This window comes from Lepisma saccharinum, chromosome 24 (assembly GCF_977018435.1).
Source record: "Lepisma saccharinum chromosome 24, izLepSacc3.1, whole genome shotgun sequence".
In the NCBI taxonomy this organism is placed as follows: Eukaryota; Metazoa; Arthropoda; class Insecta; order Zygentoma; family Lepismatidae; genus Lepisma; species Lepisma saccharinum.
Window position 1 is genome coordinate 45,299,193 of NC_139252.1, and position 17,119 is coordinate 45,316,311.

General features: G+C 37.4%; 1 protein-coding gene across 1 annotated transcript in view; it reads right to left on the reverse strand.

Moving 5' to 3' along the window:
* Nucleotides 1-11,474: 11,474 nt before the first annotated feature.
* Dnaaf5 (Dynein axonemal assembly factor 5) overlaps nucleotides 11,475-17,119 on the reverse strand; it is a 34,170-nt gene continuing 28,525 nt past the window's right edge. Inside the window, exons 9-11 of the mRNA XM_083110995.1 lie at nucleotides 14,434-14,706; nucleotides 13,081-13,272; nucleotides 11,475-11,684 (exon numbers count right to left, since the gene is read on the reverse strand). Coding sequence (XP_082967121.1) covers nucleotides 11,554-11,684; nucleotides 13,081-13,272; nucleotides 14,434-14,706 — 596 coding nt within the window. The 3' untranslated portion in view covers nucleotides 11,475-11,553. The remainder of the gene's footprint in view (nucleotides 11,685-13,080; nucleotides 13,273-14,433; nucleotides 14,707-17,119) is intronic.

The following is a 17,119-nucleotide window of genomic DNA, read 5'->3' on the forward strand; positions in this document are numbered from 1 at the left end:
ATAATGGAAGGATCCTTTCCATGTGGGGGGGGGGGGGCTCCGTGGTATCGTTTATTTCTTAAGATTTTTAAGTGAATGACAGTGTGTCCAATGGATATTTCCACTCAATTTACTGGAGTCTATGGAGCAGTGGCGTGCTCAAAGGAGTATTTGGGGTCTTACCCCTTTTTGTCCGATATAACTAATATCATCAAAGGCAGGGAAAGATGGCAAATTGAGGACTGACTACTAGGAAAAGATCAAAACACCTCCCCTTTCGAAAATCTTGAGCATGCCACTGTTATAGATAGACTTTGCTAATGGGGACTGGACCTACAGTTTAAAGTGGGATCCGAACCACTATATGTGCCTCCACCGGATATCGAACCCGGGATCCCTTGATTACAAGGCGACGACGCTACCACTGCGCCATCGGGAGGCTCATTTTGGGGGTGATGTGTATAGGCGTAGATTTCTTCAGAGATTGGGGGGGGGGTAAAAGATTAGTAAAGCATAAATACTGATTTATTTCTGTTTGCGGGGTGAGGGGAAAAGGGTTTTCTTCTCAAGTTGGGACCTAATGCACTTGAGTTAACCTTTGAAAATACATACTAGCATGGTACATCGAACTTTATTAGCTGGGCAAAAGATTCACTGCACTACTGTCATTATGTAATTATACAACATAAAACTTTACATGTTACTTTTGACTAAGAATTTGATTATTATACTCGGTTTATACTTATTTCAACAATCTTTTATAAGAGTTTAATATCGTCACACATATTTACATAAAAAAAAAAGGCCCAAGATAAAAAAATCTACTAAATCGAGATGCCCTTGTCTGGCGCTGTCGAGGGACCGGTGCCCCGGGTAATCACTTAACCCCCCCCCCCCACACACACACACACAGACACACAAGATACACGTATTGTATTGGTTAAGCATTGGTATAAATATGTAACACTGCAACTTTCAGCCACATCAATGCAGTATGAAATAGCACACACATGTTTACAGGTACATGTAAAAAAAATAGTAATCCTGATTATACGTATAAAGCAGTGTCATATTGTAAACAAAATATTTTGAACTTCTGCTTGACTTTTCCGAAAGGAAATGGACTGGCTCATTCAAGACTCAAGAGTGCATGAAGACTACAGTATTCCTACGCTTCTTCCTCTATTCTCGCACATATTCATTGATAATATACTATGCGTTTTCCTTAATTCATTGTCGGTTTGAAAAAGGAAATACTAAAATAGTAAACGCACAAGCACAAGAAAGACACTCAAACTAAGTGATAATCCCACATTATTGATTTTGTCCATTTCAGAACAGAATGCTGCGTAATTTCCCACCTGTTGTGTGCAAAAGTTATGTATTTTTTTGAAAGTATACATTGGGCCACTTATAGGCAGGGGGGGGTGAAGCTAACGAGAACTGGAGGGCCCTCCATTCTAGCCTGACTGCCACGTGTGAGACCTTAGGTGGGTGACCTAAGGTTGGGATTTTACCGGCTTCCCCACCCACCCCCGCATAAAGCAGCTCCAGGGCCCACCCTCAAGACTATTAGAAGTAGAAGGCTGGGGGCTGGGGCCATACGTGATCACGTGGTCCTTGACGTCAGGCGTGACGTCACGGGCGGACAGATCGCTCTACGCTCCGGTTTCGCAGCCGAATCTAAGCAGTAATTATGAACAAAAAAAGAGCCGCAATTATGCCCAGAAGCTAATTGGGAGTGAATACACAGACTTACTTAGGATCCGACATAACGTATGTCCTTACAGTTGGATCACACAGCCATTTACGCACACACTTTATCGGCAGTTTATATGTCGTCACATTTCTCTGTGAAACATTAGTTTCATGTAAAATTGGGTTAATTCACCTAGTAATGCGTTTTGTTAGGGCAGAAAGAAAAATATATGTTAAATGCGTAAAATAATAATAATAAATGATGCGGATTTACCTATTGTTATACTTATGAAGTCGTCTGTTTTAGAGGTGAGAGAGGAGCTGTTTCACTTCAACTTTTTCAATTCGTTGACTTTGCTTCTGCTATTACACTTAATTTTTATTAATTATTATTATTAATATTCACTTCTTCGTTAACTTTCCTCTTTCGGATTACAGTTCTGAGTCTTATGAATCTTTGAACAACACTTCGAGGAATGTGTGGAAGTTCTGGGGCCATACCTGATCACGTGGTCCTTGACGTAAGCGTATCTGGGTATCGCAATCCACTAACAAGTCTCGTTAGATGCGATGTGTTCAGTTATATATTGTCACCCGTTGTTTTTATTTTTTCATCGGAGATCACGACACGTCGCAACACCTCACTGAAGGCATTGTAAACTGCAACACCTCACAACCCACCAGGGTGCGAAATTATTGAAAACTGGTGAGGGGGAGAACGTTCTTAACCTAAAACCCCCCTCCCCATAAACATGTGTGAATTATACGATGTACATATTTGTAATGTTGATATGATCCTCCCGAACCATATCAAAGATTCGGTCATATTTAATATTATTCTTAATTATTTTACTTTTTATATTCACTATAAAAACGTTATGAAAGAAGAGATATTTAATAGTTGAACTAATAACCTAATTCTGTCATTCGAGAAGTTTAGAATTTGTTATTTGCAAGGTTCTTGAAAGCAAAATCTTTCATTGTTGACAATTAGTCAAAAATATGTGTTCTCAGTTTTAGAATCAAACTAATATGAAAGCCATAAGAGCTATATTTCAGTTGGAGTTATTAGTAATATAAGCCGCCTTATGGACATTGGGAAGAAGTTTTTAAGAATGTGACAACTTTATGGTAGAGAATATTATAGAAACTTTAAGGATCACAACTGTTGTTTTAGACATAGAAAAATGAACCGTATGGAACATACTGTTTAATCTTTAGAATATTGCCATTATACACAAATTAGTTCTGCATATCACAGATGTAGCTATGTTTATCTTTTGTGTCACGGGAGGCGCTCTGCTTGACATGCGGGGGTATAAATACAGCTACGGAACCTAATTCGGGGGCATTTTCATCACCGACTCCAATGGATTAACATCTTAAATACTCAGCTCCCTTTATGGGAGGGTTCAAGAACTCAGTCTTCGTTCCCAAATTAGCTTAGAGACATAGTTATTCTGTCGTATGGGTAGGTTCGCCCTGTGGACATGCTAACATGTCACCATACGAAAGAATAAGTTAATTTAAACTTTATTTTGAAGTTTTCTGAAATTTTAAATAAAATCTTAGCAAAATAATGTTCAATTTCGACTCAGAACTTACTGTTATTCTGACGCATGGTTAGGTTCGCCCTGTGGACATGCTAACATGTCACCATGCGTGAGAATAAGTTAATTTACGATTTCTTTCAACCTTTGTGATACTTCAGTTTGATTTCTTCGAAACTTATACGTAATATATTTTCAATTTTTGCATAATGCAACAGGACTTAATGTTATTCTGCCGTATGAGTAGGTTCGCCCTGTGGGCATGCTAACATGCCATCATACGGAAGAATAAGTTCAGATTATTTCGTCTCCATGATTATTATCTATTGATCAAGTTATTCATTATTGATATCTGGCATGGTTAGGTTTCGCCCTGTGAACATGCTAACATGTTGCCATACCCGATATCAAGCCGATGTCTCTAATATTTTACGAATTATAGCAGTTTGTATATCTACATATATCTTGAAGCCAGCCCATAATGTCCAATTTATATTAAAAATCGGAGTCAATACTTAAACCTTCGCCAGTCACGTCAATGTTATGCTTCATTATGTCAAGGAGCGTTCATAAAGTTCCAAGCAAGCGCCTGGTCGTCTTTATATAATTGATATGACAGCTTGATCCATATTATGTAAATAAACTGCAAACGTCGCGTGGATTTAATTATAAGAAGGAAATATGTTCTGTAACTAAGATGTAAATTTATAAAAGTATCTTGGAAATAAACCATCTTCAGGAAAATAATTGCCCATAAAGAAGCCTACTGAAGACGCAGACCTTTCTTCAGAAACAGATGTTATTCATTTATAAAATCTCCCTTTTCCCATAGCCTGTAAAATGATTTAGTACATAACAGTCGAAGCTTCATATCCCACGTATTTGTACTACTATACCCGTACCTGAGAGGGGTCAGAGTATCCCATTAGCCCACTGAGTTTTAGCCGAGGTGAAGAAACAGATGACATAGGATATTGAAAGGTGATTGAAGGAAATAGGAAGGTAAAGATGAGGATGGACGCTTTGTCTTCGTGATTTTTTTTAATGTAATAGCTGCGATTGTATAGTTTTTCGAAGGCGATTTATGCTCGAGGACGCTGACGACAGAGGGTGGCCTAAAGGTTCGAGAGAGGAACCGCCACGAAGCCTAGTTCAGTATGAGAGCAGCCTAAAGTGTCGCGATGGATGTTTCCGCTCACTTTCTTCGTCTCCTTCGAAGTTTAGAGCTGGCGATCGAGCGCAGGTCTCTCCCCAGCCATGCAGCTAAGAAATGATGATTTTAAAAGGATGGTATTTGTTTTATTTTGATTTTGAGCGTTTTCCCTCATCAGTTGTTATGTTTTCCTTCCTAATTTTGCTTAACGCTATGCATCGCTCTTCATAGTCATTCACCTGTTCATACGTGCTGATAGGAATATTGGCAGCCCTGAAAGGACTCTCCCTGGAATTGGAGGAAAACGTAAGGGAGAGATAGTGGTGTTGATCACGACGGCAACCTTACAATGTTATTAAACGTAAAAATAAATTACTCAATTAAAATAATTATGATGATTATTAATTAGAAATTAATTTGTTATTTTCATACATATCAGATAGTGTAAAGCAGCTAACTATTTCCTTTACTAACCCGTTAAAGATGTTAATAAATTATGACATAGTTGAAGTGGTTTTATTATGTGTAAGTTTTTGTTTAGTTTTTGCTTTATGTTAATATAAATCACTGAGATTTCATAGTTACTATTGTTTTGCATTTTTGTTTTTCTTTTATTGTGCGTATTGATGTAATTTGTTAATGATCTCTTGAGAGAGAAAGCATTCAACACTCACAACCACACCAATTTGTGTGTGTTTTCGATATTATTCTTAGTAAAGCATATTTGAAATTAAAAGTAATTGCTTATCTTTCCTTTGTTATAACAAAAACTCTATCACCCGGGAAATTTTTGGTGGGGGGATTTTCGAGGAACCTAACAATCCAGAAATACAAGAAAAAAGGAGCGAAAAGAACAAAACAAATCAGCCTTTCCACGTTTCTTTCCGTATGGGGTAAAAAGACAGCTGGGTTTTGTCCGCCCATGACGTCACACCCGCGGCAGTCGCGAAAAGAGGCGTGTCTGACCCCAGCCTTTCCTTCTAGTAGTCTTGGCCCACCCTGCCTCAAAACAAATGGTACCCGGTGGGGGTAAAGGTGGGTGGAGCATGTTGCTGATCACATCACCTCCAAGATGTCCGACATCTGAAATTTGTGGGGCCCTACTCTTACACACCCTAAATGTGCCTTCATGCACGGTGCTATCTGCACAGGAAACTTTACCTTTACATATTGTATTCGTTTCTGCACTTCCCAGGAACTATGTTTATTTTTTACAGGAGTGTAATCAGTTGCGTGTCCAGGGAGGGTTGGTGAGGGTTATAACCCCCCTTTAGCCCAGTATTCCTAAAAAAAGAACATCAAAGGTAGGAAAAGATGGCGAAATAAGAGCAGACTACCTGAAAAATGTACATAACCCCTCCATTTAAAAAATCCAAGGCACGCCACTGAGTGTAATTGATGTAATCCTTGACACATTAGTGTGCTATGAATGAGGAAACACAGAGTATGAACAAAGAGGAAGCGGGAGGAGTTTGTCCAGGTCTTTCCCATCTTTGTAGAGCTGCAATATGCTAGTTGGATTCTCATCAAGGTTCTCATTACAACTTAGATACAACAGGCAAAGGGGGATTAATATGAGGGCTAGGGCATAAATCATGGCAACTATATTTTTTCTCAAAGATAAACGGTGGTACCACAATATGATCATATGTCCCAGAAAATATGGTACTCATAGTATGTGCACACATCACTAGATGGCAGTGTGATGAATGGCTATTGTACAGAGAGCAATGGTAATTCATTGTTGACTCAACCACCGTGCTATGGCATGAACAGTGTTTGTGTATCAAAATAGCCATTCTTTGGAAGAGAAACGTCAGAGAATGCCACAGGGAGCTGGTGAAAACTGTGGGGAATGGTGTCCTACCCTAGCATGCACCTCTCATGTATCTGTAATGTGCCTATGCTTTGAGACTTGTAAACATATGTGGCTTTAAGGATGTTTGCTTGCTTCTCTATCCTATACCTGGTACACATGATCTGTATTGTTCATACATTCCACAATACCATACACTGGACCCTTCCATTTGTATACTTCAGATTTTCATGCCAGTCCTGCATTTTCATGAAAAAAACAATAGTTGCCATGACTTATACCCCAACTGTCGTAGAAGGGAAAGAGATGTGCATACCTGAGATTTTTTAATAGTATTTTCTTTTTCTCTTTTGTAACCCCATATGCTAATGAAATTATAGGTGATTATCAATGTGGATTTAAATGTAACAGATCAACTACAGATCAAATTTTTCACATTAGACAGACACTTGAAAAAAAGTGGGAATATAATCAAAATGTCCATCAGCTATTCACTGATTTCAAAAAAGCATATGATTCGGTCAAAAGAGATAAATTATATAATATATTAGTAGAGTTTGGAATACCTAAGATGCTTGTTAGTATGATAAAAATATGCACCAGTGAAACAGAAAGTAAAATTCGTGTGGGTATTAATATGTCTGACAAATTTACAATTCAATGATGGGTTAAAACAAGGAGATGCATTATCTCCATTGCTCTTTAATTTTGCCTTAGAATATGCTGTTAGGAAGGTCAAAGAAAATAAAGAAGGACTAAAATTAAATGGTGTGACTCAGTTGTTAGCATGTGCAGATGATGTAGACTTACTGGGGGATGATGTGAATACAATTAAGAATAATGCTAAAATATTTTTCAAAACTGCTAAAGAGATAGGTTTGGAAGTTAACAAAGATAAAACTAAATATATGCTTACAGGCCGAAACCAAGTGTTAGGTAATAATCAAAATCTAATTATTGATAACAACTCGTTTGAACCAGTTTCCAAATTCAAATACTTAGGAGTAATATTAACAAATGAAAATTATATTAAAGAGGAAATAAAAAGTAGGCTTAATTCAGGAAATGCATGTTACTTCTCTTTTCATAAACTTTTGTCTTCTTGTTTAATATCTAAGAAACTAAAAGTTAAAATATACAAAACAGTAATTTTGCCTGTAGTATTATATGGATGTGAAACTTGGTCCCTTACATTGAAAGAGGAACATAAATTGAGAGTATTTGAAAATAAGATCCTTAGGAAAATCTTTGGACCTAAAAGGGATGAGGAGACAGGTGAGTGGAGAAGGTTACATAATTTAGAACTACATAATTTGTATTCATGTCCAGATATTATTAGAATAATTAAATCAAGAAGACTTAGGTGGGCAGGCCATGTGGCACAAATGGGAGAGGAAAGAGGAGTTTACAGGATTCTTGTTTGGAAACCTGATGGTAAGCAGAGGCGTGGCGTGCATGTAGCCGCTGTTACTGCAGGTAACACCAAAATATAAAGAATTGAAGAACCCGTCTTAAAATATTATTACGTACATAAACTGGTAATATTGTCGTAAAGTAAACATTGCAGACTGACATTTTTTCTGACACCGGCAAAAGCGAAGAGGAGGACTGATCCGGTACCCTCCACAGGCAACATGAGGAAAAGGTCCTGAGCCCACACAAGGAAGACTTCGCGTCGCGGCAAAGACTGACCGCGGGACGAGGAGGCGGGTTTTTCGCATGCCTGTTTAGTCGGCGCAGTTGCTGTTGATCCTTACCGGAAACATACCAGTGTTGCCATATTCAATTGACAGAAAAGAGCTAAGTCGCCTAATCGGGTCTATCTTACTCTGAAGGTGTCCAGTCATACTGGGGAACGATGGCGCAGTGGTAGCGTCGCCGCCTTATAATCAAGGGATTCCGGGTTCGATACCCGGTGGAGGCACAAGTGGTTCGGATCCAACTTTAAACTGTCCCGATTAGCATTACTGTTCATGAAGTGGACTTAAATCGCCAAATCAAAATTTAAAAAAATCAAATCACACTGGGGCAAAAGCAAACTACCAAGTGATATTTTGTATTTACACTAAATATCAGCAATTATGAAAGTCCTCTTTGTCCTTCTTCGACATCATGGGAGAGAAGGAGAGGAGAGGGATGGGTATGGTCAAGGGGTCCGATGTCCTTCTAAAAATGTCAACCTAAAATTCTATATTTCACACATATAATATTATTTCGGTTACAGGAATTTGTGATAATTGTTGATAATACTGATTGAGATTGACATACGTTGTCACAGGAATGCAATAATTTCGGATTGAAGCAATGTTTTTGAGGTGGTAGAACTGTTTTTGGATGAAAACAATACTTACAAGCATAATTTCCCGATTGTTATCTTAGCACGCTCTGAAGTGTCAGGTGTCGCAGGTTCGAATCCTCAGCAAGAAATGGTTATTTCAATGTTCGTTGTTATTATTTTACTTACATAATTATAAAAATTAATAATTACATACACAAAGAAATAATAATTTTATTTCAATAATTCACCATGCATCCTCATCGTCACGATTATCCTATAAAGCGAAAGCCTTAAAGGTAGCAAAGGACGTAAAATACACGAAATAGTAGTGGTGTCAGAAATGAGATTTCAGAGGATTTATCGAAACATGGGAGTGGGAGTAGTTAGGAAACAGATGAAGACTACATCTACTCTACATACCTACGTCTTATTTCAAACGAAAAGTTTCGCGATTTGGGCAAATCTGGTTTCAAAAGAACTAAGATGGTAACATTAGTAGAACTGGCTTTCTTGCAGGTTCCGAAGGAAATATTGGGGAAGGGCCGATGCTGAGAGGGGAGGGGGCAAGGAGGGTGCTTCACGTGTTACAAAAGTAAACAACGGTTTGTGGGAGGGACTGTGCAGTGGGAGTTTTGTGACTGGTGTCTTTCGTCTTTATGTTGTTTTCGGGCATTGTCAATTAATTAATGAAGCTTGCTCCGAGTTCCGAGGTGGCGGGTTCATCCTATCTGGACAGTGTGTGTAATCGTGCGATAGAAGATATTTTGAAGCAATCTTTCGGTTCGTTATTTTGCAGAAAAAAATCGAAATTGTGGCGAAAGGGAGGCCAAAGCCTATTTTTAACGATTTAAAAACCAAGTCGTCTGCTGGATATGAGCGACATTTCAATGTTTCGTGGTATAATGACTATCCGTGGTTATGTGGATGTGTGCAGTTGTCGAAACACTTTTGTTGGCCATGTACTCTATTTTCGGGTGAAAAAAAACGTGTCGAATTCAGATGTGGATAACGTGGACCATGACCATGGCGCACCCAAAAATTCAAATTCAAATGAAAAACTTCTCTTTATGACAGCATCATAGAAGTTTTTTGATTTGATTTGATTGATTTTGCTTCGCTTGTGCCACTTTTGGCTAATTTGCGAAGATGGGGATGAGTGATAATATGATTAAATTGATGAATAGACATCACAAACGCCCATGCCCAAGCTAGGGATCCGGGATCCGGGATCCCAGCATCATATAACTATTTTCAAAGTCGGATTGATCTGCTCTATAAGTAGCCTTCGATGTTTCTGTAAGTATCAAATTACGTATTATTGTGTCAACAACCAATGTTTGCGATTTCACTTTAGTCCTTATGTCAACATTTTTTTCCTGATTAATAACTTTACCAAAATCTAGTATTGAATTGCATACGTACCAGATTAATATTATATGAACTACTTCGAAGACATTGGGGGGGGGGGGGCATGAGGTGGGGAGGCGCCCAAGTCTCCCTTAAATGTCCTACTGATAACCGGTAACACTTTTAAAAATCCACGCCACGCCACTGATGGTAATAAGAGACCTGTAGGAAGGCCAAGACGAAGATGGAGGGACAACGTTGAGATGGACCTAAGGGAAATCGATAGGGATGGAAAAGAGTATATAGAACTTGCTCAAGGTAGGGAAAGGTGGAAGGCCTGTGTTGCTGCAGCCATGAACCTTCGGGTTTAAGAAGGCTAGGGAGTTAGTTAGTTAGTTTTTCTTTTTTGTAAATTACCCGTGAAAGTAAAAAAAAATATTGTTATAAAGCAGTTGTCTAAGTACCGCAATTCAAAAGAGATAGAAAGGAAAAGTCATTACATTTAATACTACTCCTCAGTTTCGACAGACATAGCTGCAGGGAAGTGTAACGACCGCCATGTTAGGCAGATTTCAGTTGTATATTGGCATTTATCTTATTCGTATACTTTCAAGTTAAGAACTTTTATTAAATTATTTATACTTAATTGTTTTTATAATTCATGTATATATTCACGATTTATCTTATGTTATTATATTATTCACGTATTTTTGCAACATTTATTCAGAATTTATAGGCTAATGATTATTCCAAATAATATATGCATTGCTTTTCAAGTACAAGTTAAATACATTTCTTCTTAATATCTATTTTTGTTCAACAATGTACAAGATTGAAGTAATTTGTCTTCGTTATAAACTAAGTCTTTATTTAATCATCTTTATGTGCAAGGGCAAATATGATTTATTTGATAAAATCAGTTTAGTTATTTCTATATAGTTTAATATTGTAATATTATAGCAAAGTATTTATCCCTCGTTTTCAATAAAATATCGTTTTCCTATTGGCTGTTTATGTTAGGAGTGGGGGAACCACGCTTCGTGTTCTTGGCGATGTAAAAACTTCCACGTTGGTATTTTTAATTGTTGCCAACCCTAACTTTAGCTTACTATCGCTAATTAACATTGATGTGTTATATAAATTATCAGTTTTCCTTGTGTTATTTTATGTTATGAGTTTGTATTGTAAGTTAGAACAATCTGTTATGCTGCGCCTCGCGCATGAGGTAAGGAGTTGAGGTCTTGCTATTAACTGTGAAGGCGGTGCGCGGACTTTCGTGTTAAATAAATTGCTTGTCACTGCCTACGAGCGTGCATGACCCAACAAATTATAACTTTTAACTTGTGCGAATCAGTATGTACGCGCGCGATTCATGATTAAAGATTTTGGACATTTTAATTATAAAGTATTTGGAATTTTATTTACTGTCACGTGTCGCAATTCGGTGGTTACCTTCCTGGAGGAAGGGCGGATCTTCTTAATCCCGATCCCTGGGTGAGAACTGGTGCTCCCAACTGACCAGCCGGAGCAAGGAGCGGTGGCACGTTGCAGAAGGAAGCATGGCTTTTCCCATTCACTGTCAGAAGAGTAAGTTGAAATATTTTTCATTAAGACTACATTCATAAAACACAAAAATAAAAAATCTTGTGAACACTGAACATAACATTTATTTTGTGGAGAAAGTGCAAAAATGTAAAATTAATTAACATCATACAAGAAACTTCTATTGCCTTCAAGATGCACAAGCCATCAAAAATTGCAGCAGCTCATCACACCCCTGTTGATTACGGTAATTTTGTTTTGTTGCTGAGAGCTTCTCCTTGATGATCTTCGGGTGGATGGGTCCCAATGCCTTCAGACCATCTGCAATGGAAGATGTAGTAATAATTAATTTTCTCATTGCTTCTCAAGTATAAGTAACAAAATCTTGTGTAATTTATTTCCATTATGGCTCGGGATCGAAAGTTCATGACCTAAAAAATAACATACAGAATGGCCATAAAATTATTTTAAAATTAGCTAAGAATAATTTTCAACCTGAAAATGAAAGCCTGATCTTTTCATAAATTTTAAGAGTGTTCAATACTTTAATATAACCTGTTGTTTAGTGGTTTAAACTACTGAAGCAAGAGGAAAAAGCAATTGAATGCTAATGTAGTCTTGCTTATTTTGACTTCAAGGTTAGATAAAATACACCACAAGGTTTTTCTGTAGTCTTTCATGTCCTTTTAGATACATTACTCTGCCAGCATCTGAAAATACAGTTGTGTTTCGTGTACATCAGGTTGTAATTTTTTTTATATTGTGACTAATTTTACTTTAAAACCATAGAAAAAAGTTATAATAGTGGTTGGCAGGAGAACCTCAAAGTAGGTTTAAACAAAGTATTTTAAATTTGCTGGAGGTAAAAATAAATTTACCACTTTTATTTAAGCCTTTGCCAAAGATTTCGGTTAATGGTGAACTTGCTAAAAGGACCACATCAGGAAATTTAAATACGTAAGTTACGCTAGCAAATGCATTTAAAATTCATGAAACAACAGGAAAGGAGAAAAATAAACCAAAAAAATTAAGAAAAATACAACAATGGCAAAAAGCACTGACCTAAAAACTAAAAAGGCTGAAAAAAATGGAAAATAACAACAATGTTTTCTAGTTGAAATGAAACGGACTGGTATGAGGTTTAGCATTGTTTACAAGACTCAGAGAGAAAGATGATTTTTCATCAACACATGCTTTATTTGTATTTCTGTTATTTTAAATGGCTTTCCCGGCACTTTCAGCTGATTGTGAACACAAGGATGAGTGATCCGATGAAATTTATGACACGGCACTTACAAATAACACCCATGTCCAGGCTTGGATTTAAACTAGGGAGGTATGCTGGTGAGCTCAAAAGTTGACTGATTAATGTGCAAACAGACTAGGATTGTTTCTCCCAGTGCTGGGAGTTATGACAATTTATGTAAAGTATACCTACATCTGTTCCTGTTTCTCTGTCACCACATTAAACTATAAAAGCATCTCTCATCTATCTTCAAACATTACATTGGAACACCAATTTTACATTCCTGAATTCTGAGTGCATCTGAAATATTATGTCATGCCAAAAAATTATTCAATATTCTGCTGCATTTTCACCTTGGTCCCCTGAATAACATAAAATCGATGTTCCACTACAACAATTTGCACTCCAAGAACAAGTCGATTCTGTAAACTAAAAAGAATGCACTAACCTTTGGTTTTTACATGTACTCACCTAAAATAACTTCTTGGATTTTTGGCTCTGGGTCATCTAGGTGGATCAGCATGGTACCGAGGACAGTCTCCAGATGAACATCAAGGAAACCTCTATCACACTCTTCAGGAAGGTTCTTAAACAGAACTATTAGTGTCTTTGCAGCTTGTATGCGTACATCATCATTTGCATCATCTAACCTCTTCATTACAACTGCAACAAACAAAAAACAAAATAAAATGCCTGTGACCTCAGCAACAACAAATTCCTGAATGCCTTTTGGCTTGCTTTCAAGCTCAAAATATCCTTCATCAAAGATTGTTAAATTAATGGAGAGTCTGAATAAAGTCATGCATTCCTACTGAAATGGTTACTGTTTTACATAATACACATGTGCACATCACAGACATAATCAACCTGTGTGTATGAGAGAGGAAAGGGAGGCATAATGTTGATGTGAGCACCTGAAATATTAAGTTATACCAAAAATACACTGGTGTCGAAAATTAAAGCAACAAACGGAAATTCTTTCCCGTTCGAGCACATAATACAATCAGGTGATAGTAATATTTATGATGTCATAAACAACTGGTTTAAGACAGAAAATAAACTAACCTTAATGTGCCAGGATTTATCAACAAAAAAATCACGATAGCAATAGGTTAAACTTGGCAAATTTATAAAAAAAAAAAAAATCACATGAGGAAAGCATTTCTGGTTGTTGCTTTAATTTTGGACATTAGTATATGAGGGAAAATAACTTTTTACAGCATTTTTTGAACTCTACATTTTTTTTAAAAAAGGCATATTTATTTTGCACTGTAATTTATGTAATATACACTTAAAGAATATTCCTTTATTATACATGTTCATTTTGACCTACTATCTTTAACAGAAATTATATTTATTTCCTTTGAGACAATTCACTCAAAAAATGTTGGTCATATGTTTATCTGTAAAAGTTGCAATAATAATAAATTTTGTAAAAAACATAGACAAATTAAAATAAAAAAAATGTTTGAAGTACATGAGAATCTGAAAACAGTTCCTAAAACTTTAAACTCCTGCATCACCAGCTGTCACGTTGGTCTTATCACAACTTGCAACTAATTTCTGAAAAACACACTAATCCAACAAATTTTAATCATTCTGTACAAAATTTAAGAAACAATTTGCAAGAAATGCTTCATGTGAATACTTGGCATCCTGGAAACAGAAAACTGATCATGGCGTGTTAATAAAATGAGCACTTGTACTGCAGATAGTGCATAAAGCGTTAATTACAACCAGTATGTGATGTTTTTTATATCGGTTACTTCTATATTCCTCACAACCAAGATGCATGGCTTCTCAGCATCCAGTTGAAGTGCTTACCTAAATAAAGTTTTTCCATATGTTCCTTGGGCAATTCTTCCCTGCATATTGAGGAAATTTTGTGAATGACCTGGCAAGTGAGAAGTCTACACGTTTTGGAAGATTCCTCAACAACAGAACAGAGCAGAGGCACCAGCTTATCAAGAAGTGGAAGCAAGCTAACTTGTGAAACACTGTCACCCTGTATCGAGGACCAGAGACAGCACACAGCTGCTGTACGCACTGCTGCAGCAGTACGGCCAGCATGCCACACCAGGTTTGGGATGACCATACCTATAAGAAACATAAAAAAATAAACATGAGTGGTAGAAGCTAACTAAAATGATACTTTGTAGTTTAGTGTTCCGAGATATATTCTCCTGTTGCGAGCCACAAATGATGTTTTTATTAGAGTTTATTTTGAAATGGGAAGAAATGGTTTACATTGTGTTTTTTTAATTTTTTGGTTCACATTATGCTTTGCTGTGGGATATGCTCAAAAGCTTCAAGGCTTTCTACAATTTACAGTTCATGTTAAAATTTAGAGATTTTCATTGATTGATGCACAGTAAGACTAATCGGAACTGGGCCTACAGTTTAAAGTGGGATCCGAATCACTGTGTGCTTCCACCAGGTATAAAGCCCGGGACCCCTTGATTACAAGGCAATGACGCTTTAACTACACCATCGAGGAGGCCTAACAAGATTTCAGACTGAAGCAACACGGTATAGGCAACAAGTGACAAATGACGTGGGCACCTCAGGTCTGTTAAAAACTATTTATTTACTGTGCATGCACGCCAACTATCTGAGACAACTCAACACATGGCATTGAGCGATGCATAAGCAACATGTACAGCTTGTCGTGTCACTTCAGTACGACTGTTTGAATATACAGATGAACCCCGATTTTATGTGTCTCGGTTTTACATTTTCCCACATTATACATTCAAAATTCTGCTATAAAATTTTCCTCGATTTTACATTTTCACGCATTTTAAGTTTTTTTCAGCTTGGTCCCCTGAAAAACGTAAAATCGAGGTTCCACTGCATTTCTGAAGGTCCAAGTGACACATGCTATTGTTGCCTGATGCCTGTCACTATGGTGTGAAAGCTCCTAAGCTCCTTTACGTTATAACCTCAAAAATTTGTGAAAGAACAACATGCCCAACGTACGAGGGCTATTTTTTTCAACCTCCGAAGGGTCGTGAAACGCTTGAAAGCGAACAATCACGCAGAATGATTGACATCCCCCCCCCCTGCCACTACCACTACCACTCACAAGGCCAATGCTTCAGTTAAAGCTGAGCAATGAGCACGTAGAGATGTCTGCTACAATCGACTCTCCCGCCAAGTGCGAGGTGCGTAGTGTGATACGATTTCTACAGGCAGAGGGGCAGGCTGCATATTGTGAGAGAATGCGCAGACAACGCAGAACCATCCAGAACAGAGAGGCACGATGTCTTCATGCATGTCCCACCGCTGCGTTAACCCAAGACTTTCTTCAACGATTCCACTGGGAAGTGTTTGATCACCCTCCCTACAACCTAGACCGAGTGACTTCCACCTTTTCTAGGCAATCAAGAAGTGGTTGGAATGACGGTGCATCCACACCAATGAGGAACTTCGAAACACCGTGCAGACCTGACTCAACAGACCGGCGGCACCTTTTTTTGCAGAGGGTATTGGAAAGCTGGTGCATCGGTACAACAAATGTCTGAATCTTGTTGGTGATTACGTCGAAAAGTGGATTATATGTGTACGTAACTTTTGTCAATAAACCAATTTTGCTATTCACCGTGGTTTTGATTTCATGCCCTATCGGAGGTTGAAAAAAAAATAGCCTTTGTACAAAGGCAACGGCAATGTCCCAGAATATATTTTAAAAAAACAAAAAAAGAATAAGACACATGAATGGAAGCAAACCTCCCATGCATGTTCTATTTAAAAGAAGTACTGTACTCACTTATCTACAACACTGGTTTATAAGAAGTTTTCTGTGAGCACTACCTCCATCCCCTTGGAAACTTGTTGAAGTGTAGCAACACTGTAATAAATTCCCAAGGATGTGCTGGCAGTAATGACCAAAATTACTAGAACTTCTGAAGAATAAAAAAGCTGTCAAAATATTCACTTTGATGTACCAGAAATTTCTTTTTAAAAAAACTGAAACAACCAAATTACAGGTAATGAAAAAAATTCAATGACCATAAGTACTAGTTGTCACGATCTTTTTCCAAGCTGCTGCATCAATTAAAATCCTTAAATAAAGATGCTAACTTATTGAGGGTCATATTTTTGCACACAACCAAATAATCATTTGTGTGAGTGTGTGTGTCTGCAAAGGGAGAGTCAACCATGGGAAAATATCATTCTAGATATATAGCTCCCAATCAAGATTAACAATGAACTTGTTCATCCTTTACAAAATTATTCCCTATTTTTTTTTACTTAAGTCGGAGAATGGGACTCTTCACACGATGTTCATAACAATTGGGTCCTTTAAATTAGGTTTAGAACCTGAAGTATATTTGCCACGTGTTGTGTCGGAAACTTTCATATAAAAGAAATGATCAACAATGTCGATATGAAACAATGAGCCCGGAAATGTTCATGCCAAACCTAGACCGACAAAGTAGTGTTTACCATTCTTGACATTTGCAGTTTTGCACATTGTAAGTGCAAATAAACGTTCTCAGTTTTCACA